Raw genomic sequence first — 23893 nt, 5'->3', positions numbered from 1 at the left:
AAAGATGGTAGCCAAGGAAAATACCTATTCTTTTCCCCACCCCACATAACGCATTACAACAAAACTAACAGCAGCACCTTATACCTGCAAAGTCTACTTTATTTCATTTGATCCTCACAACATCCCAGGGCTGGGTCATGGATATAATCTCCATCTCAACCAAGCTTAGAGAGTTGAAGAACTTGCCACAAATCACCCTGTTAGTGAGTGGCAGGGCTGGGCTCCTACTTCAGCTTTTAGAATCCCATTCTTGGGTTCCTTCCTCTACACCTTGTGCTATAAAACTAGAGATGCCCAGCAAACATTACATGACAGAGCAGAGTCCTGCTGGTTTCTTTTTAGAAATCAATACTAAACCCACTTAACCACACAGGAAATGCTGTTCTTTACACTGGCCTATCCAGTCTCGCAGGTCTATGATACGTGATTGGATTGGGGGTTGGGTGAGAAATAAGAACAATGCTGGGTGGGGCCAGGACTCACTTGCCTTTAAGTAAGACAGGAGAAATGGGTTGGCAGGAAGAACCAGGAGTCACAAGCTGCCCAATGTTCTACCTGTTCAGTAGATCACCAACAGTAGAATGGACATTGCTCTCCCTAACTTCTGAGGGTGGGGTAGTAGTGAAAAACTGGACTCAGGCCTCCCTGGGGTGCTGCACATGTGAGCAATGATCCCACCGAGTTCAGCTCAGCTTTTCCATCTTGCCTGGTCCCGATGACTTTATGGGGACCAGGTCACTTTCGGATGTACCCTGGTACATTTATCCTACTAGAGAAGATAGCTACTGGTCACGAGAGAGAAAGACTAAACTGAGCTTCCAGGATTGTCCAACAGAAATTCTCATTCAGAAAAAGAATATGAAACTAACCTAGTTCTGGGATGATATTCAAAATACAAGTACAGGCACTTAACCAGTCAGAAAGACCTACAGAACTAGAGGCTACCTTTAACATCTTTGAAGGGAGGTGGAAAAGGGCAGAGAGTGGGGACAGCAGGGTGTGGGGTAGTCTGGGTGAACCACTGAACACCCAGTACATACAGGATGAATTAGCAGCATTTCTCTGCAGAACTAGGATCCTTGGGACCAGGGATATTAAAAAATACAGAATATTTTAAAAACCTAATTAATAAGTGTCTATTTTCTCCTACGCATTCAATAATAACTACGATAAAAAGCAGTAGAGAGACTTAATTTGGAGCAGAACTGAAAGTGAATTAAAGTAATTAATATATCAATCAAACATATTTGCTAAAAGTCATGGGCAACCAAAGGAGGAGGTCAGTGAGAAAGGACAAGGATAACAAACACAATGGGGGTGGGGGGGGGGGACAAAACACAGTCAGAAGTCACTTCACATGTCAAGAGTACACACAGGTTCCTTTCTAGAATTAGGGAGGCAGCAAAGAATGGTCTATTCATTGACTGGCCCAGGAGGGCAGCTGATGACCACCTGCCTTCTCCCACTCCTGTTTACCTCAGGGGTCATGCAACCTAGGAAATAATTGATTTGGACAATCAGAGACACAAAGTGATAGCCCACCCTGTGATCAGGGGACAAAGACAACATTGTCTGGGCCTCATACTTCCTTACCTTTTTGTGTCCCCTCTCCCACACCAAATTCACCTCAAAATGTGACAGTATTTGGAGATAGGGTCTTTAAAGAATTAATTAAGTTAAAATAAGGTCATTAGAGTGGGCTCTAATACAATTTGACTAGTGTCCTTTCAAGAAGAAGAGATTAGGACACAGACAAGTACAGAGGACACAGGAAGAAAGACAGTCATCTCCAAGCCCAGGAGAAAGCCTCAGAAAAAACCAACCCTGTTGAAACCTTGGTCTCATACTTCTAGCCTCCAGAATTCTGAGAAAATAACTTTCTGTTGGTTAAGCTGAAAAAGCACCACAGTCTATGGTACTTTGTTATAGCAGCCCTCTCAGACTGTCACACTGCCCATTTCCCACCCTCACCAGCACAGGAGGGATGTCATTGGAACCTCTTGGCAACAGGAATAAGAAACTGAGAATCACCTCTACCCACCACCAAAGGCCTTTCTTGTCCCAGGAACATTCTATTTACAAAGTCTTGGGAGAACTAATCTGCACACGCACACATCCCACACTAACTGTATGACTTGCTGCCATTTAGTGGCATCATCTCATTTCACGCTCACAGCAATGTTCTACCACAGGATGCTTAATATCATTGCCATTTTCAAATACAGGGTAACGGTCATATAGTTAGGTAAATGCGCACAGTGGGTAAATGACAGACTTGAGGTTTGAAAGCAGGCCCCAGCCTGACGGCAGTGAATCACTGCTCAGTACCACCTGTTCTAGGAGCAGCAGGGCCCAGGGCAGGAAGCTGGCTGCCCATGGCAGGAAGGCTCTCATCTCTAGTTTACAGACATTACAAAGTCAATGATAACAGGTTTCCTTCTTGGTTTCTTTCTCCTCTGCCTCATACCTGCCTGGAATTCCTGCCTCCATCCTTATTCTCCTAGGTGGCTGTCTCCACCTCAGATAGAGTGATTCTTCTAAAACTTAGCTATCTAGTCACTCTTGTACTCAAAACCCTCCAATTGCTTTCCCTCTTACCCAGGACAAAACTCCAAATGAGACCCAAAAGGCCCCACATGACCCAACCTCCTTGAATTCATCTCCTGCCTCCCTCTGCCTTATCCACGAGCTTCCTAGCCCCTGTCGTCCCTGCTGTTTCTAGAAGTCACTAAGCAACCACCTTGCACTGGTTGTTTCTTCTGCACCCTCAGTTCTTTCAGGGCCCTACTCAAATGTCACTTTATAGCAAGGCCATCCATACACACCTTATCAAAAGAACACTCTTCCTCCCTTAGCCTTGCTGCCCCTTACCCTCCTTATTTTTCTTCCTAGGACTCAGGCCCTGAAGTCACAGTCATTTACCTACTTACTCTCCGTCTCTCTCCACTAGGATGTGAGCTCCGTGAGACCATCCTTTCTCTGGTTACTGCACTACCCCCAAGGCCTGCACCAGTGTCTGGCACACAGTAAGTGCTCACTAAACCATGGCTGGATGGGTGGATTTATGGATGGACACCAAAAACTCTAACAACAGAAAATACATACAGCAGAGACGTACAAAATTGTTCTGGGTGGTTGGTAGAAGGTGCCATCATAATGTAGTTTGAGGCAGCAGTTCAAGTGGAAGATCAGCAGAAAGATGACTAAGACAGGGTCACATACTTTATATGCAAGTAACTTTGTGATTTTAAAGCAGACGGTGTCACCGCATGGGGAGAAGCAGCACAGGACGGACAACATGACCTTCAGGCAGAAGGGCACGCACATCAACTGAGGGGCTTAGCTTTCACACTCTGGACTGCAGTGGGCAGTGACTGAACATCCATTCCTATGAATTATTTAGGGCTATTAAAGGCAGGCAGTTTAGGCCAGTATCTAAATGAAAGCACCGTAGGTTTTTATGCTAATTTTAATGTTAAAAAACTGAATACTTACAGTTCTGGGTTCAAACGTATAAAGAGCTCTGAACACTTTAACTTGCCCTAAAAGAGAGGAAAAATAACCCATGATCAGTTCATTTCCAAGTTTGCTCTAATACTATTATCCATTATAGTCTTCAGAATTCCCTAATTAAAAGCCCATGCGAGAAATTTATCTTGGAATTAAGTGCTTTTTCTATATAAAAGGAATTTTTAAAATACTTGTCAAATGAAAGCATGAATAAACACACACCGCTGAGATGATTTTGCTTTCTCCTCCCAAACAATGGAAGCTACCTAATTGCTTATACTTACCTTCTGTCCTATACAGAGCTCTCCCAACACTAAGATCTCAGTTTAAAAATGGAAATGTGAGCATTTAACATAGAGTCTTAGTGACAATTCACAGTGTTTTAATATTCTTAAATCAATGGTTTTAAGAATGGATTTTATATTTTCCCCCAGAAAAAGAAAATACCACTGAGAAAAATAGAACATGTTGGAGAAATCTGTGATCCCATTAAGTTTCAAAACAAAGTACAATAACTAAGCAAAGAGGTGCTTGTGTTCATGAATGGTGTCTTTCGTGCTGCCAAACAGTATCTCGCTTTCTGCCTCTTTGCTGCATTTCCACTACACCCTGTATTAGAATAACTGATTTGAAGACAGGCACCCTGATTTTCTCAATTTCCTGGCACCTACCTGGCATATATGTAGTATGAAGCTAATAAATGCTTGCTATGTGAATATGTAAGTAAAAGAATAAATTCAAACAGTGCAGGGAAAAGCCTATAAATAGCACACAAAAAAGGAGAAAAACTGTCTTTTTATGAAACAGATTTAAAAGGGATATCAAACTAGGACCACCTATTTAAAATATCGTGACAGTTCAGTTTCAGCCCTGGAAGAACTCCCTCATCCAAGAGCATCATGCAGAACAATGGGCTCTCACATGGAAACCAGGAAGACTACTTCAGAAATGCTGTACACTTTTATCTTACTCTTTTTCATTCCTAGTTGAGCATGTTTTATAATATAACAACAGAATAGAATACACATACAAGGTATAGATACACATACATTTTGGGGAGTGAGTACTCAAAACCTTTTGCTGATAGAATGTAGTAAGTAAGCATTGTAAGGACAGGTATTTTTGTTTTATGAATGAGACATCCAAGTAGATAGCACAGTGTCGGGAACATAGGAGCACTCAATAATTATTTGTGGAATGAATGAAGAATGGATGAACAATGGAATGGAAACATGCACTCAAAAGAGTCTGAAAGCCAGTAGTTTAGAACCACACCGTCCAATATGACTTTATGCAATGATGGAGAAAAGTTCCCCATCTGTGCTAGTCACATATAGCTACTGAGCACTTGAAATGTGACTGAGGAACTGATCTTTAAACATTATTTAATTCGAATTAAGTTAAAGTGCCATACATGACTGGTGGCTAGCATACCGAACGACACAGGTTTAGAACATCAGAAAATAGGAAATGACATAATGTCCATTAAGAGAGGACTATGTACATCAACTGACTCATCCACATGATAGAGTCATTAAAAAAGAATGCTGCAGACAAATCCGCAGACACTGACATAGCAAAGAGCCTACAAAACATTCAGTGGAAAAAAAACAGGTTATAGAACAGTATGCCAAGTACCACCCTGTTTACGTTGACAACACACACACCTTGAATGACAGCACCAATTATGGGAAACCTTCACATTCTGTTTTACATGTATTCTTATAGCCATTACACTGAGCATGTATTACTTTCAAAATCAATGACAACAGTAAAAATACTTTCATGGGAGGTGGTGGGTAGGAAGCATTCTTTGATCCCTAAATGCCCTAATATAGAAGGGAAGCTCGGATCCCTGTTGTTTAGTGTGTCTGCAAGAAAACACGATTCTTGCAATCTGAATTTTAGTGCCACTTCTCTCTTGCTCTGCTAGGGGGAGGTGAATAGGCAGAAGAAAAGGCGAAAACTTTTGTTTGGAATCTGTTTTTCACCCACACCCACAGGACTGAGAAAGGAAATATCAAATGGAAGGAGGAGTTGCCAGGAGAAATATTTTTTGCTGAGCTGTATGTTTTCTGAGGGGGGAGAGTAGTTATCTTGATTACTTCGAACTTTCCAAAGAGAAGTTACACAAGGAAGCAGTCTATTCGTGACCAAAATCAATAAAGACAGAACTTTCTTGTTCCTTTGAGGGAATGGCAGCATGGGATGTGCTATGGCTAATTTTGGAAACAAGATCCAATGTCAACTCAATGAGCATAGATAAAATTCAACATAAATTTAAAAACCTGGAAAAAAAATACTTGGAGTGTGACTAGACCCCTGGATTTTTATAATTGTATCTTTTGTGAGTGTCTTACTTAAAATGCTAACAACTAAAAGGAAGTGGGAGATTTATTTACATTTTGATTTACATGGAATGTTATAAACACTGAACATCAGGCAACTCTTTAGGCTGTTATGCAAGGGAACGTTCTGTGTGACACTGTAGAAATACTTCCACATACACAATCCTATTTATCAATTAATGTTGGGACATTATGTATTATAAAATTTCTGGGCTTTCATTTATTCCATTCTCAAACCTGAGTCAAGTAAAAATGAAAGAATACAAAAGAAACAGACAGAGGATAAGAAAGAATTGCATTCAAAAAAACAGACGACTTTTATGACTGCAGTACTATATCAACCTTGGATAGTCTCTCAAGAATATAATAATAATACTTAATATACCAATTATTTTTACATATTTAATTCAACTGTGAGCGATGTTCTATACAGGTTTAAACAGAGCATGCAAGGGAAGAAATCAGGGTTCTAACGGTACTGTCCTTACAGACATTTGAAAAATAATAGTGAACATCTTAATAAATCATCAAGAGCAGGCACTGATCAATTCCAAATGTATTTAAAGAAGGCAGAGTCACAAATGTAAACTAGTTGTGTTCTTTCATAAGCAGGGAGGCTAACTGAGTTGCCTGCTTAGGGCACCCTGCACCCTGACCATTTTCTCATGGAGGTCTCGTTACATATAACAAAGAGAGAAAGTGAAGCTGTGTAAAATACCTAAAGTCACCCTGGAATTCACCCTGATTTAAAATGGGAAACAGGCCCAATCTTCTGTTTGATGCTTTACATGGCTCTCACGTGAACTAGCTCGTGAATGGTATTAAGGATTTCAGTAGGGCTGGCTTCCTGATGTCAACAAGGTAAGTAAATTCCTAGCATGACACCTAGGCAACTGGCCCCTGCTGGCTTTTCCCTTTGCTGGCTCCTGACCTCGCCAGGCACGCCCTTTCCATTTCTCTACAACCCCACCCTGCCCCTACGGAGAAGGACTGAGCCCACCACTAGACATCAGCCAAACATTCTTTTCCCCTGGAGTTGGGCTGAGCCCAAACTTCAACAAACGAATCCTGTCCATAGCAGCTGAAGCAGGTGGAGGGAAGGGGGATGTGGGACAAGGCCGGGTACAGGCAAAGGTAAGAGAACTTTGTTTCTGAGGTTTGCAAATGGAGTGTGTACTGCTGCTCCTCTAAGGCCCTGAAATAGCACTGAGAAGGAACTGGGGCTTACAAACTCAAACCTAAAATTCCTAACCTACTTTATTCTCTGTTGGTGAAGGAAAGGAGAAGCTTCTACAGTGAGTCACTAAGACAGCATTAAAAAGGGACTGCTCACTATAATGGAGAGACATACAATAAACAGCAAGAGGAATGACTTTTCAAATATCAGGCCTTAGTTATCCATAACAGAGCAACTATTTCATTTGTGCTCAGCTTAAGAATTTGGGAAGCATGACACTTTTAAGACTTCATTTAAAATGACGATGGTAACTATTACATACCCACTATGATGGTTAAAATTCAAAACATTGACAATGCAAGTGTTAAGAAGAATATAGAACAACTGAAATTCTCTGACACCACCAGTGGGTGTGTAAACTTGTACAACCACTATAGAAAATTATTTGGCAGTAGCATTCATTCATTTTTTTATAAGTCTTAACATGTTTCTGAGATCTTACATTTCATTTTGGGGAGAAGGAACATAACTAGAAAATCTCCCTTGCATCTTTGGTAGGACTAAAATGCTGCATACAAAGTGCTGTGAGTCTCAACATTTTTACACTGCACATCATAAGCAGGTATATTGTCTAGCTAATTTAGTAGCTTTAAAAAATATTAACTAGAACAGAAGAGACCAAAGCACACTGCACATAATAGAATTATGCTTGTGAAATTTTTCTTTCATTGGGACTGGATAGATGGATGGAGAGATATTTATTTTAGAAATTTGCCAAATATACTTTTTGTTTGGCAGCATGTCAAATGGCCAAATACTAACATCAATATTTGCCAAAGCCAAACGATGCCTTTACAGAATGAACTACTGAGAAATAATAATAAATCTGAAATTTTATTCAAAAAATTATTATGATTACAATCTTAGTTTTAAAAATTCTGGTAGACCCATTTGAAAAGTCTGGTATAAAAGGACAGGAACCATAATTCCTTGGCACTGTCAACAGCAGCCTGATGAGAAGTGTGTAACACTAAATAAATGCTCTCTCTAAAATGAGATCTGTGGAAAAGCTAGATACTTTGGTACTAGCTCTGTCAGCTTAGCTATTGCTGGTGGTGATTTTGCCACCAAGTTGGTAAGCTTTCCTTCCTCCCTAATAGAAAATGGCTGAGGTCAAGACTTACCTCCTCTTCACCTCCTGGGCTTGAAGATTTGCTTAATGCTGATAACGCAATGTCACTGAAGGCAATCCCACAAAGGACATAATGGTTTCCCTGAAATTATTAGTAATTGTACGCTCTCACTATTCATATTCTCAATCCATAACTATAATTTTTGCTATAATTTTTTAACTATAATTATTTATAAAATAATTCTTGGACGTATAAAATTCACAGCCTCGCCATCATCATTAATTATAGCAATATTTTGCTCTCCAATAATAAATATACATTCAAACTTTCAATTGACTGAGGGAATTTTCATATATGAAGCACATTTGGAATAAGTTACATTTAGAGTACTTAACCTGTTTCTCAAAGTGAATATTAAGATAACAATAAATTCAAATGGCATGCCTTGCTTTCATTACTGGTGCCATTACACTGGTTTAGACAATCTGCCATCCTTGTTCTAGTATAAGTCTAGGTATGTCTGAAATGACAGTGAAGTAGGCATTCCACCATTTGGCCAGTCAGCCAAAGCTTAGGATTTAGGAAGAAATTTGAGGCTAAGGTAACTTCTGTGTACCCCTGTAATCGTGTGTGTGTGTATTTTTGTATGTACCAGGTCATTAAGGAAAACATGTCTCTTACTAAAGATCAAGGACAAAAAAAGTTTGAAATCCACTGCCCTAGACTATCTGATCAAAATGGGAATTTGCTATAGGACACTCTAAAGAATGAAAGTTACTATTTCCTCTACTTTGTGAATTTCAAAATTCAGCTAGCATATGAAAAATAATACTCTCCCATCTCCCCCAAAAGTAGATACTTTATAACCAATTTTAGAGCTTTTAAAAAGAAAGAATTATTTGAACACGGAAGAATCATGGAAAAATAAGAATTAACCCATACATCTAGTTCTCATACTTGTCCAAGAGAATGCAGGAAGTATTAACTTGCAGGAGGTATTAACTTCTTAATTTACATTCTGTGTGTATGAGAAAAAAAAAGTGTCACCACCTTTGAACATTGTCAAGGTAAGTAAAAGTATTAATGTTATTTCTACTAGGAATATTGAAATTATTCCATTAAACATGCATGATGAAACAGGATGTTTTCTGCTCAAAACCAAAACAGGAGGAGTCTATGTGATAATATCCAAGAGTCAAGGCTATCGTTTGATAGCTGGAGTGAAAGGAAACAGCTGTGCTCTGTTGGGCCCACACAGGGTTCCCCTGGGCTTTGTGGATTCCAACGCTCATAAATGCGGTGGTCAGCTCAGCACAGGCTTCTTGGTGAAGCTATCTTTATTCACGTCATTCCACAAAAGCCCACTGCTCTTGCAAATAAAACACATATAATCCTTGCAAAGACAATCATCATGTGAGTACAGCAATGTCCAAGAGTTTCCAACGTAAAGGATAAGTTTCTTCCCTCATCCTTATATTATTGGATTAATTAAATCCAATCCAAGGAATTCTATTTCATATATACCTTTAAAGGATATAATTAATAAAGAAGACTGTGAACAAAATATTTTCATCTCTCCTTACTCCAACACCACCTCTTTCCTGCTGCTTTCCCTTATCCAATCCAGAAAAAAAAAAAAAACTGAAGAATTTGAAACGTGTCTTGACTTCAGCTGCAGGCATGGCAGACTCGTTAGAAACAGTAGCCAGTGTGTTTTCTGACAAGAGGGTTCTATTTATTAACAGTGTGCCTTTCTTATCCATTTTTTTCCTTTGCTTACACTTTTCAGTGTCTTTCAGAAAACTTGGTTACTTTTACATCTTGAGGGGCCATAACTGCTGTCATTTTTATTTCTTCTCCACGATATACCAGAAAAGTCCCAAAGAACAGGGTTCAAAATTTCAAATGACATGTTCATTGCCAACTATGTCTTCACTGGCTAAAGATTAGAAAGGGGGCAATGGCTCTTAAAGACCCTTCATCCCAAGATGAACTGCTTCCAAAGTCAGTTTGAGGAAACCGCAGGGATGAATGGAAGACAATTATTTCAGTCCTTGGAATTTAACTGAAAAATCATGCCAACCTTCTGCAAAAGGCAAGATGAGTCCAAGGGCCAGCCCGTGACAGCAATACCTGCTTTTGCGCAACCTGAGAGCTAAGAATGGTTTGACATTTTTAAATGGTTAGGGTGGCATGGGTGCGGGGAATCAAATGAATATTTCAAGATATAAAAATTATCTGAAATTCAAATTGAAGGATCCATAAATATTTACTGGAACACAGACAACATCTGCATACTGTCTACATCGCACTACAATGGCAGAGTTGAGTAGTGGCAACAAAGACCACTTGCGATCCACAGATATGCTTATGTTTTAGTGTTATGTAGAAATGGTTGGTGGTAATACATACACAATCAACTACACAAAACAAAAATATGCACAGAAGAAAAACTGGAAGGAAACAACATCAAAATGTCAATAGTTATCTCTGGGTGATTTTCTAAATTGTCTATAAAGAATAGGAATTCCACGTATAAGCAGGAAAACATATTCATGTTTAATGCCCTATTGAAAGACAGCTTAAAAGTTATTTGTATGTTATGTATCAGCAGAGTTATTTTAATATGAGTCTTTTTTTGTCCTTGGTCTCCCTGAACTCATCACGGGGTGGGGGGGGGGGGGGGGGGTGGGATGGGGTAAGAATTGGTGAAGAGATAAGCAACTGCAATACCAAGTATGCTTACAAAAGTGACACTACAGGGGACACATACGTAACACAGACAGTGAGGAGACTCTTAGGGCAGTGCAGGCTGGACAGGAAGTGGCATCTACTTTGATTTTGGAAACAGCAGTTATCAACTCAAAGAGGGGCAGGGAGCAGGGTAAGACAGACCCAGAATACAAAGCCGTATATAGACAGAGGGGCTGGACGCCATGAAAAGTTGTCCAGGAATGTCAAGTAGATCAATGTACCTGGAGCCTGGCAGAAGAAATAGTGAGAGATTGGGCCAGGGACAAGAACACAAATAGGGTAGACGTTTCTCAGTTATTCTGAGACACACATTAAGAAATAATATTGCACATCAGGACCCAGGAAACATATAGACAGACATTCTCATAAAACTAAAAAATGTTCCACAGAAAATACTTTAAGTGACTCTGATATTTTCTGTTTTTATGTTGTATTCTACTTCTTTCTTTCTTTTCCTTCCTTCCTTCCTTCCTTCCTTCCTTCCTTCCTTCCTTCCTTCCTTCCTTCCGTGCTAGTCATGACTAACTATACTGACTTCATGATCTATTCCTGGGTCACCACTCAGAGCTTGAAAAACCACTAGGCCAGAGTGTTTAATACATGAATGTGTATAACCAGGGTTTAGAAACCAAATGAAAAATCATCAAATTTAGATATCTGGTACTCTTGGCAATAAAATCTTCTCAAAATATATTAAAAATGGTCTCTAAATTTTATTTCAAAAATTTTTTTTAAAATTTGAGCAAATAATAAATGGACAAGCTTAAACTTCAGGCTTCATGAATGCCCAATTTCTTGGAAAATTACCATTGTACTTAGGAAATAAAAATTTGCAACAACAGAAAAATGGCCTTGGTCTTAGCCCTTTTATGAAGACACATATTAGCAAGAAAACATGTTGATAAAAATGTCTCCATTATTTCAAACAAAACCCCGTTAAAACCAGATGTAGGGACAAAGATATACACTGTACCTAAGAAAAAGAAAAGTGAATCTCTAGACACATAACTGAGTTTAGGCTAGATTAAGGTGTTCACTTGAAGCTTACCTGATGGATAGAGGGGACAAAATCTGTAGTGGAGGGTATTTTACTATTTCTAGTTAATACTAGAACTCTCGCATGATAATACAAAATCTGGGTGTGTGAGTAATATTATCAAACACAACAGGAAGAGGTAGTTAGAGAGCAAAGAATAAGCAATAAACTGAGCCCCTCTCAGTTCAGAAAACAAAAGGATTCAGATTTTTTTCTGTAGCACATACCAGAGACTCCACAAAAGTCCTTATCAAAAATTATAACAGAACCAAACACAGAGAAGTGGAAACCAACAAGATGCCTAAGACATTCGTTTCTTCCAAGATCATCTACTCACTAAGACAACAGCCTTTAAACTAGAAATTGTTTCCTTAATTGCATCCTCTCTAAGTCACACAGCAGTACTCCTCCAAAAAGTTTACGAAGTGTTCCTAACGGTCTTGTTTCTGTTATGAAAGTGCTGAGCTTTGTCTGGGGGCCTTGGAAATGTTGGATATGACACCTCCAGTGGGAACTACGCCCATTGGACATTCCAGAGCCAGGCCTGGCATCTCGCGGAAGGCTCAGCCCAGGCAGTGCAGGCAGGAGGACACCCCAGGGCATGAGTTCCTCCTCCCAGCTTGCCTGATTCTGAAAGTTAAGATTGTTTATGGGAAGGAGAGCTAGACAGAAGTCTAGAAGGTCTGGGAAAACCCAAGGAGTCCAAGAGACTCCCAGAAAAGGTCAAATAATGTTCAGGTAATTTCCCCAAACCAGATCAGATTTGGGGAGAAGGTAGAGGGGCCCAAGAGAATCAAGTCCATAAAGAATGACAGAGAAGGCCCTAGAATTTCCCTAGAGAATGATAAAGGTCAGCAAACGAAAAGCTATGGTTTTTCTGCAGTTGTAATTAAAATAGGGTAATTACAGGGCCATTCTTACAAAAATGTCCCCTCTACTCAAGGCCTACTCAGGAGCTGAGGGTCACACACTTAAACTGGGTGACTAACTTCAGCTACTCCAAGGCCCACGTCACCTTTCACGCCCATTTCTGAGGTGGCAAGTTGCTCATGAATTTTAACTCTTTTTTATTAATGGGCACCCAGAAGATCATTTGTCTTTTTGTGAACATCGGGTCATGCGTGGGGGAAGGCAAGAGATTGACATTGAAATTTGCCCTTAAACTTCTAGGAATATTCCAGGTTCCCTCCCAAACCCTTGAGCCTGCTGTTAGAGAACTATTGAGAACTATTTGTTGTTTATGACAGTAAAAATAACCTCTGCCCACACAGGAACAGAAGAGGGAAAACTCAGCACTGTCTACGGCAGTGGCTTTCTACCAATATGCAGCAGTCATCTAAAATTGCAGGTTTTCATAATAATTACTAGGAATTTGCCCTCCTTTGGTACCCACTGTCCAGCTGTAGAAGGAACCCATCTTTTCTTGTCATCTGTCCTAACAAATTACAGTTCTTTAAACTATGGTTTTAAAGAGAGTCTGTGGAAAATTAATATTCAAGAGCACCATAATAGTTTTTAACTACGAACAGAATTTTTTTGTTTCAATTCTAAAGTTTTAGCAATAAAACTTATACCCATCAGTACAATTCTATGTTATTAAAATTGTAATTATATCAGAATCCGTATAAGTATATAAATGGTTTCTTTAAAAAAAAAGAGGCTTTTGTTTTCTTGTGAGAACTACATTAACTGACAGCGATGAGTGGGCTGAGAACCAATTTCTTGCAGGAAGAATCATCCCTCTTCCAGAGAGAAGCACTGAAACTGAAAACCTTCCTTCCTGGAATAAAATAATTTGTAAAACACTGGGTCTCAATTTGAACTCATGGCTTAAAACTGTTACCTCTAAAAAAGACAGGAAAAAAATGTCAAAGAAAGGAGGATTCTGGACAATATTTTGCACAGAGTTCATTTCTAAAAACTAGCTAAAGATATATTCTTAGATCTCAAATCTGTGGAGTTAATGTTGCCAAGTTACAATTAGCCATACTAAGTAAAATAAGTCAGACGGAAAAAGTTGAGAACCATATGATTTCACTCATATGTAGGATATAAAACTGAAAGCAACAAATGAACAAGACAAGCAAACAAACAAAAATTCATAGACACAAACAACAGTTTAATGGTTACCAGAGGGAAAGGGAAGGTGGCAGGAAAGGGTAAAGGGGGGTCAAATGTATGGTGACAGAAGATTTGACTTTAGCTGGTAAATACACAATGAAATGTACAGATGATGTATTATGTAAGTGTACACTTGAAACCTATGTAATTTTATTAACCAGTGCCACCCCAATAAATTTAATAAAAAAATAAAGACAAACATATACAATAAATCATTTAAAAAACACTTATTTCTACTAAAATAAAGTTATAATTAGCTTTTTTCAAACTTAAAATCCTCAACATCTCAAAGGCCACTCATGAATGACCACATTTTGCAAGGGTCTCCTAGTCCGTGCATGTAGGGTCCAGACACATTTCGACATGGCCACCCCAATGTTCTCTTCCTCTAAGCAGCTGCAAAAACAAAACAAAACAAAAAACAACAACAAAAACAAAACAACTCCGCTGCTCTGTGTAGCTAGAGCCTAAGTAAAATCAGATCAGACCTAATTATGATTATGTCCCGACCCTAAAACTCTTCGCATCCTTTCCTCTCTCTCCCTATTTGTCATAGAAATCTGGGCTTATGAAAGCCTTTAAAGTATTTAATTCCTCCATACGTTGGCCTTCACATGGCACTGAGCATTGAAAATGTTCCAGGATTCTATGGGGTGGCCGGTTGGCTCAGTTGGTTAGAGCACCGTTCTCATAACACCAAGGTCTCCGGTTTGATTCCCACATGGGCCAGTAAGCTACGCCAGCCACAATTAGATTGAAAACAACGACTTGACTTGGAGCTGATGGGTCCTGGAAAAACACACTGTTCCCCAATATTTCCCAATAAAAATAAAAAACAAAAAAACGTATTAAAAAAAGAAAAAAAAGAAAATGTTCCAGGATTCTATAAGAAGAAGAATTATTGAAAAGTCAGTCTAAGGTAATAAAAATTTGGAATCAGATTTAGAATCAAGTGAAGAAACAGGCCCAGAGAGGTCTAGGGACTGACTTATCAAAGTGATCTAGCAAGTTAACAAAAAAAAAATTGCGGCCAGAACTTCACCCCGAAGGTAACGTTCATTACCCATTAGTATTTGTATATTCTGCCTCCTCCTCCCAATCACAGCTTAGTCCTAGAATATCAGCCCGTCTTTATGCCTAAAGTCCTATCGTTAAGAGTACAGTAGTCCCCTTATCTATGGGGGGATATGTTTCAAGACCCCCAGTGGATGCCTGAAACCACAGATAGTACTGAACCCTATATACACCATGTTACGTTTTTTCCTACAAATGCAAACCTTTTCACTTAAAGGAAGCACTTCTCTTAGGCATATCCAAACTGCCAGCATCACTACTCTTGTGCTTTGGGGCCATTATTAAGTAAAATGAAGGTTATCAAACAGGAACACTGTGATACCAAGGCAGCCGATCTGATAACCGAGAAGGCGCCTCACAGGTGGGTAGCATATACAGCGTGGACACCATGGAAAAAGGGATGATTCACATCCCAGGCAGGACAGTGTAAGATTTCATCACATTACTCAGAACTGTGCACAATCAATAACTTATGAATTATTTCGGTAATTTTCCATTTAATGTTATCAGACTGTGGGTAACTGAAATCATGAAAAGTCAAATCATGGAGAAGGGGGAACTGTAGTTCATTTGTAAAGAGCATCCCTTGAAGGAAATGGAGCTTGTTTTGGCTTATCTCATTTTTCACTGTAAGCACCTTTGGCAAAGGGATTATGATAAATCAATGATTGGTTTAACACGGACGGTGAATGTGTTCATCAGATGTGAAGCAGTGAGTGAGTTTGTCCTCAGAGACCTATGGAATTGAGATCAGAGGAAACCAAGTTCCAGGTGATGTCAGAGAAGAATGAGATGGTCTGTGGCATGGTCCTGACTGAGATGTTGTTGCAAGGCTCTCTGGGCACATGGCGCTGATCACCTGCGGTGCCATAATCAAAGCTCAAACAACAAGTGGCTCTGGTATTCAGGTCTGCCTAAGGTGAGATGTGAGGAAGGAAGGGCACCCAGGGGTAAATCCATCCAACAGCTGCCACAGACCCAGGCCAATCTTAGAGTCATAGTACATCTGAAAGGCACAGGAGTGAGCAAAAGGTCTAAAAGATATGGGGCATGCGTCCCAGCAGGAAAAAGCAGGCCAATGGCAAGGGTTCGGGCAGACCAAGAAGCAGATATCTCAGTCCAGTCAATAAGAGTGTGTCAGAAGAGATGTGAAGACATCAGAGAGAGCCAGTACCAACCAAGAATTGGAAAATGGGCAGGAACCCATTATAGAGAACAGAGCTTCTACCAAGCCAGTGGCAAGTCCTAGGAACCCGTTAGAGCCCCAATATTTAGGTATTAGCCCCAGAATTGGTTTTTGAGAGTGGGAAGGCGTTAGGCAAGGATCAGAAGCAGCCCTGTGAATGGGACAGGCTAGGCTCCTTGAAAGAGGAAGTGGGCAGTCACCGGAAGTGGCGACTCCTCCTTCACATTTCACCTTAACATAGGCCCAGGTTCTCGCTGGCAGTTCTTGGACGACTCAGATTTAGAACCTGAGTGCAGAGGAATGAAAAAGAATGATTGATTCTCCAAAAGAAAAATAAAGTTGAAAACAGTTTCAAGTTTGGCACAACATTCAGAAAATGAAATTTGGAGGGAACAGTTTCTGTTGCAACATTTCACAGCCAGCTTCCTTGCAACATTTCACAGCCAGTTTCCAAAACCAGTGAAAATACCTTCAGTTTAGGTCCTCCCAGGGTTCCTGTTGACAAACTTGCACTGACTCATCGAAACAAGAGGCCCCCCAAAGCAGCCAGAAAACCCTGCAAACCTGGGTAGACAACATTTTAGATAGAGTCATAAGAGTCTGGTTTTCAAGCAAGGAAATATGAGACTGCGGAATCTTCCAAATCTGGGGTCTGAGATACCTGCCAACTGTGCCAGCAGGCTAGAGGGGCTTCTCTGAGCCTAGGTGCTCTCACCATGCTCAGAGAGCTTGAATTTGGAGGTGTCCTCCCCACAAACATGGACTGGGTTAGGAGGTCCCTAGAAGATAGAGTCACTCCAGAATATTCTCCAGTGAAAGTCATTTATTTGTCTCACGCAAGTAAGTTGATTCAAGTCTTTCCTCCACGATCAGGGAGGGAATCCGGGAATACAACCCATGAGCTTCTCAGAACCAAGCAAAATCTCTAAAATGCAGGGCTGCCAGAAAGACTCCCGAGGCCCTTCTAGCAGGAAAAAACTGAGTTAATCCCTAGGTTCTTCCACAATTTGAATTCAAATTGAAAGAACCACACTGAGTATATTCTTTGGTCCCACGAATACAAAACCGAAGTAACTTACCAAATTCTAAAGAATGTTAACAAGTTTTAAAATCCCACGTTAATCAAAATGCACAAATACAAAACTCCCCCAACTTTTGCCCCAAGAGTAAGTTAAGTAATTTGCCTTGTGACTTTCTAAAAATTCTACAGATGCACAAACATCAAGTGGGAAATGACCGGCAAGAATGAATAAAAAGGAGGTGGCTACAGCTGTCCCACCAGCGACTTGTGTAAGTGACTCGAAGCTGTGACCCTCTTTAACCCATGGCTGCAAACTAAACGCCCACAGCTACTGTTAACACTCTGACAAACGGATGTGCAGATATGTAAAGGAATGTTAGGCAGACATTTAAATTCTCGATTTCTGTGTGAAGCAGTACTGTGTTCCACCGACTGCTACACTAAAACGGCTCTCGCTTTCATTTGGAACAAATTTCTCTGGCCCCGTAGTTCCATGCATGCACACCAGTCCCCCTAGCTTCTCTTACAGAAGCTCAGCCCTATACAGTCAGGTGAACATGGTGGATAGGAGGATATATCAAGCTATTTCTGCTCGAGTCAAATGACTTTTCCCCCTTTGCTGCCTACCAAATTCTTACTCAGCATTCAAGATCCTGCTTAAATTTTCCCTCTTCCGTGACACCTTCTCAAGCTCCCTGCCTTGCACTTCCCAGCTCTCTCTGATCTCACTTTGAGAACATCTCCTATCACGTGCTTTGTAATTTTTCTGTTTAAAGCAAGTTCACACTTTTGGTAGGAAGGTAAACTGGTTGAACCTCTTTGGAGAGTATTTTGGGAATGTCTATGAAAATGACAAGGCACATACCCTCTAACAATACAACAATCCCACCAGGACTTTCCCCTGTGGATTTACTCACACAGGTAAGCAACAAGGCTGTTATAACACTATTTGTTGTAACAAAAGAGTGGAAACAACCTAAATGCTTATTAATATGGGTTTGGTTAAATAAACACAGTAGAGTACCATGTGGTTGTTCAAAAGAACCAGGAAACTCTCTCAATACTGATATCTGAAATTTTTTCCCCAAACTCCTTTAATTTGTTTGACAGAGAATTTTTTTTTCTAGCTTTGTGGTATGGTTGACAAATTGATAGAGAATCTTGACTTAACTAACATCAGGCCACTGAAAGGAGGTTTCTCTGTCTGATTCTCTGTCTCTCTCTGATATATTTTGTTTTCCCCTGGGCATCAAGCAAAGGGGGACAACTTTGGCAGTGGTTTTCATCAGACATGAGGTATGAGGTAAAGGGGATCAAAATCTGCTACCCCAAAATATGCCACTTTGGCATAAGAATTTTGAGCTGAAGGCAACTGAGAAAAAGCAGACACAGGAAGAACTCTTTGCCCTCTCCCTATCTGCCTAAAAGCAGGGCATAAACTCCCCTTGGGAAGGTATACCTCCTAACATGCCTGCCCCCCTATATAAGAAAGAGGACAACAACTCTTACTCCTGGAGATGAAAATGGTACCTAGATAAGTCTATATAAACAAACCTTACTAAAATAACTCTTACCTTCTATTAGTTTCACCATACATTTACCTTCCCACAATTCACTCCCCCTAGAAGCCCATTTCCTTTGTCTGGTCCCTTCTCCACAACATATCACCCTTTGTTAAAATGATATATAAGCTTTCAAGTCTAACCACTTCTTTGGGTTTTCACTTCTTTTCTGTATATCCCTTGTACACATAAAATTAAAAACATCAATTAAATTTGTATGACTTTTTCTCCTGTCAATCTGGGTCTGTTGTTTGTTTTGGTTTGGTTTGGGTTTTGGTTAGTTTAATTCACAGGACCCAGACAGAACCTAAAAGGGTAGATAAAAAGTCTCTGTCTCCCTTACAGAGATGTGTCAGAAAAGCTAGTCACTAGTCACAATGAAGTCAAGCAGTGGTAACGGTGAAAACGCAAAAGGGAAGGACCTCATTATTTCCAAAAGGAATGCTGATGGGCACTGACTGCCTCCTGCCTTTGCTACTTCATAACGAAGCTACAAGATGTGCCCAACCAGTCCTCCCCACCTTCTTCCAGACAAAGACTTTACTATGTATCAAGACTTTTTATGTATCTGTCATACACAAAAAGTTTAGTTGCTAAGCAGTTACAAAGAAATAAATGATTATGCTACTCTCAAAAAGTGTCTAATAGTCAATACAGATCTAATGAAAGAGGAGAGTTATGCAAAGTACATGCAAAAACTACAACTGCTTAAGTTAATGAAGGTGACTGCCCCAACAAAGCTCGTCCAACCTAATAGAATCCTCACAGGTTTCTCTGCGCAAAACACAGACTCTAGTTAAGGCTCGTTTTCCATTCCCAGGTTATACCAACCACTTTCTACATTTGAGACCTCAAGTAGTTTTCTTAACCTTACCAAGTCCTACTTCATCCATAAAAATGGGGATATTAGGATCCACCTTTTAAGGCAGTTAGAGTAATCAAATGAGATACAGCATTTAAAGTTCTTGGCTCAGTGCCTGACACTTACTTAGGGTCAAATAAACGCCAACTAGTACTATCATCATCATTCTGTAATTTTCAAGATGTTTTTCAAACTTTATAAATGGAGCCCCTCTGATTAATTCATTTATTCAGAGGAAAAAATTACACAAAAATTCAGATCGTCTCAGATGAAGACCGTTTTCTTCTCAAAGGTGTTACATAAGCAGCGTATGTGTGACATCTTTGAAGTTTATGATGTTTTTACCGTGTATACAAAGGAACACAAAACACTGACATTTGCTTCTTCAAAGTCCCATGAATTTATTTTCACAAGAATTTATATTTCACAAGAAATATTTATGCTGTTTTACTTTCATCACCAAAATCAATAAGCTGTTTAAAAGAATTGGTCCAGGTCAGACACCAGGCTTCCAACTACAGTGGAGGGTTATCAAATCTGCTTAGAATGCAATAATTCTAACCCAAATCTCATTCAGTATCATTTGGTGACTCTTATATCAAGTCTCAGAATAAAGCCACTTTTAAAAAAGGATTTGTGAGAACATAATTTGTTTTCTACACCCCAACAGACCAGGTGGGTTCACCCTAATTGAACTGCAAGGCTTTTGAGGGTGGCTGAAAGGAACAGAAGGGCTTATGTGTATAGAGCTGAGAGGCTGGACTAGTTCAGCAGAAGGTAAGGAGGGTCCCATAAAGAATGAGCTAAAGACCACAAAATTGTGACACAACCGACAGAGTACCATAGTGACATATCTAACAATAAGAGGGCAGAATTTCAATGACCAACCTTGAATGGCCAGAAATGACCCTACAGAAGAAAAAAAAAAGTCAGTAACCAAGGAAAGGTTAAAATATGATAGAATTGATTTTTCAAGCTGAGCACAGGCAATACTACACAGACTATAGGAAACATATGCCAACCAACAGCAACGAACTTAAAATGGAAACTAAGACACCACTCTGAAGATAATTCAATGAAATTCAATAGATTTTTTTTTGAATAAAATGGATTTGAAGAAGGAAAAAAAAACATCCTGAGGAAACAGTGGTTATCACTAGATGATAAGTAGGAATGATTTTTTTATATATTTTCTATATATTTATTATTTTTCTATACGGTACTTCCTAAATTTTCAATAATAAAAATATTATTTTCATTTTTAATTATAATGCAAGATTTTTTTCAATGGGTAAGATCAGCCATCCAATTGTAGAAATAGGACAATCTAAAGTATTTTCTGTAGATACATAAATTCCCCCCCCCCATTAGACTGAAGACACTCATGAATGAGACCTTACTTTGGTGTTGCTTGGAACCCCAGTGTCTAACACAGGGCCTAAACTACAAGGGGCATGTATTAAGAAGTGTTCAGCAAGCAAATTTTGATTGTGACCAGAATCCCAAACAAGGTGACCCCTGGTATAACCTCAGGAAGGAAATTAAGAAAATGCAAAGGAAATTAGGTTGGCAGAGCTTTCCCTCAAGCATCTGACCGGGGCGTACCTAGGTAGCCTCCTTTCCAAAAAGGTCCCCTTGTGGGGTGCATGCCAATCATCCCGATAGCTACATTAGCCCACATTATAGCTTACTGTCTCTTGCTATTAAAATCTTCCAATAAGTCCTTTGTCCTGCCTAGCTCCCCTCCTTTTAGTGCTGCCTATGAATTGAGTCATTGCTATTCTGCCCAGATCTTGCTTTGCAGGAAGCTATAGGGACGACCGCTATGATGTCCCATTTGTGTTCTTTGTAGAGATGACCAGTCCACTCCAACACTTTAAAGAGAACCATGGGAGAATCTCATCTCAGGTCTCAGTGGCATTGAAATAAGTCTTCTCCCAGCAAGTAATACTATATAATTTTATGAACACTGGGAATTTTGTAATTGAGCTTTTATCTCTCTGCTTAAAGCTGAGAGCCAAAACTACAGCCCTCCTTTAAGAATTCTGTAGGACCTTACCACACATGTATCTGAAAGCTAACTTTTCCTCTGGCTTCCTCTTACTATTCTTCCCTCCCTCTACACAAGCCTGCTTTCTTTATCTGTTTTTACTCTCATTTGGGATGAGGCAGGGTATAAATAAATGAAAAAACCAAAAATTAAATAAACCTCCCTACCCCCAATTCCAAGCTTGCTTCAGACATTTTTACCCATGTAGCCTGCAGGACAAGAGAGTAAAGCTCAGTACCACTCTCCTTGCTGCTACCAACCAGGCAGTGACTTTTATGTGCTTTTGTGACCATAAAGTCTGACTGAAGGCCAGACGCACTTTCCTTTCTACTTCCTGCCCACCCGCTCTAAAATACACAAGACCATGGGAATGGTACACTGTGGGGAAAGGCTTTGTAGTTAAGAATCCAAATTCCGGAGCCAGACTACCTGGGTTCTAATAATCCTGCCCGCTCCTCCCCATCCAGCTGCTGACCTTGGGCAAGTTATTCAATCTTTCTGTGCCTTGCCTTCATTTCCCGATCTGTACAATGGGAACAATAATGGTACTCACCTCACAGGGTTGTTGTAAGAAGTAAATGAGTTAATGAATTTAAAATGATTAGACCAGGACCTGGCACACAGTAAATGTGGGCCAGAACTATAATAGGACAGTTCTGTTTTCAGTTAAACCAGACCACACAAAGTTTCAAGTCTGACTGAAAGCAGTATTTCACACTGTAAATTAGTACATTGACAAACCGATTTCTATGGTGACCTTATTTGAGTTTGGATGTCATGTACAAATGAGGTGGACTCACAGCTCTCTCTAAAAAGCAGTCATTTTCAACCATTTGCTTTCTGATTTGCTGAAAAGACGGAGAAAGCCGTAGTGTCAGACAACAAAAATGGTTCCTGGGAGTTTATACCCAACTGGTAACACCATGATCTTTAACCACACCTGTGTGTGCATGAGTACTCATATACACGAGTACTATATACACTCATGTACACACTCGTGCACACACACATACACATCACTGTCAATGCCCCTCCAGCCGCAGCACAGACACCACTTAATGTCTAGAAAGATGAAAAAACTCATGACATGCTTACTCTGTTTGGCTATCAAAGAACAACTCTGCTTTGCTGGATGCTTGAGGTTCTGATTTACATCTGAGTTTTGAAAGGGACCGCCTCCTACATATTTACTTAAAACGCAAATTCCTCATCAGATTCCACATGTAAAGAAGCACAGAGCCCAACTCTAACCACGCCCCATCTTTGCTTACAGCAGAGCCAAAATCCCAGCAATTTCCTCCACACCCCGCCCACCCAAATTGAAGTCCTCAATGAATCACTGTTCCATATATGTGAGTATGTACATAATTTTCAAATAAAATGACTTGAAACTGAGAATGTATGAAGGCAAAAAAAGAAAACTGAAGAATCATGAGAGTTGTAGTATTTGACTAAAGTTTAGAAAAATCGAGAAAAAAAATCACTGAAACTATGCCTTGCAACCAAGGTTACTTCGAAATTTGATGTAAATGGATAAATTTCAGCCTTGCTGTACTCTGTACTAAAGTTACATGAGATTGGAAGAAAAAACCTGAGAGTATGTCAGGGCTATTTATTTTCCATTCCCTACGTTTCCCCTAATTACCTACTAAAAGAACGCAAGAGTTTGTTACAGTATTTCATTGAAATACGTCAGTCCCCTTTAAGTTTTCGTGTTTCATTGAAATACGTCAGTCCCCTTTAAGTTTTCGTGTCTCCCTATCACAGAAAATACTCTAAGAATAGAGTCACAAATGAACCAAGACTATCGGCCAAGAAAATGGCTTTGAGGAACTTAGGAATCGCACCGTCTCCAGTTTAGCAGGCGAAATCCACTAGAAGAGTGGAGGCGCAGGACTGCGTAATAAAGTGACACTTCCCAATAGAAATAACCGAGATTACTCTGCCGTAGCCTAGATTCTTCTCGCCACTAAGCCCAGTACAGAATTTTCTAAACGCTTTTCCCAAGATCCTGAGGTCAATTTCAAACGCTGTTCCTCTCAAAAGTCCCAAAGGAGAC

At 39.9% G+C, this 23893-nt stretch overlaps 1 protein-coding gene across 1 annotated transcript in view; it reads right to left on the bottom strand.

Moving 5' to 3' along the window:
• OSTF1 (osteoclast stimulating factor 1) overlaps positions 1-23893 on the bottom strand; it is a 46153-nt gene that overhangs the window by 21538 nt on the left and 722 nt on the right. The window contains exon 2 of the mRNA XM_019736664.2: positions 3496-3542. Coding sequence (XP_019592223.1) covers positions 3496-3542 — 47 coding nt within the window. The remainder of the gene's footprint in view (positions 1-3495; positions 3543-23893) is intronic.

Source organism: Rhinolophus sinicus, linkage group LG04 (genome assembly GCF_036562045.2).
Source record: "Rhinolophus sinicus isolate RSC01 linkage group LG04, ASM3656204v1, whole genome shotgun sequence".
NCBI classification, from domain to species: domain Eukaryota; kingdom Metazoa; phylum Chordata; class Mammalia; order Chiroptera; family Rhinolophidae; genus Rhinolophus; species Rhinolophus sinicus.
This window is presented reverse-complemented; position numbering and strand designations above follow the sequence as displayed.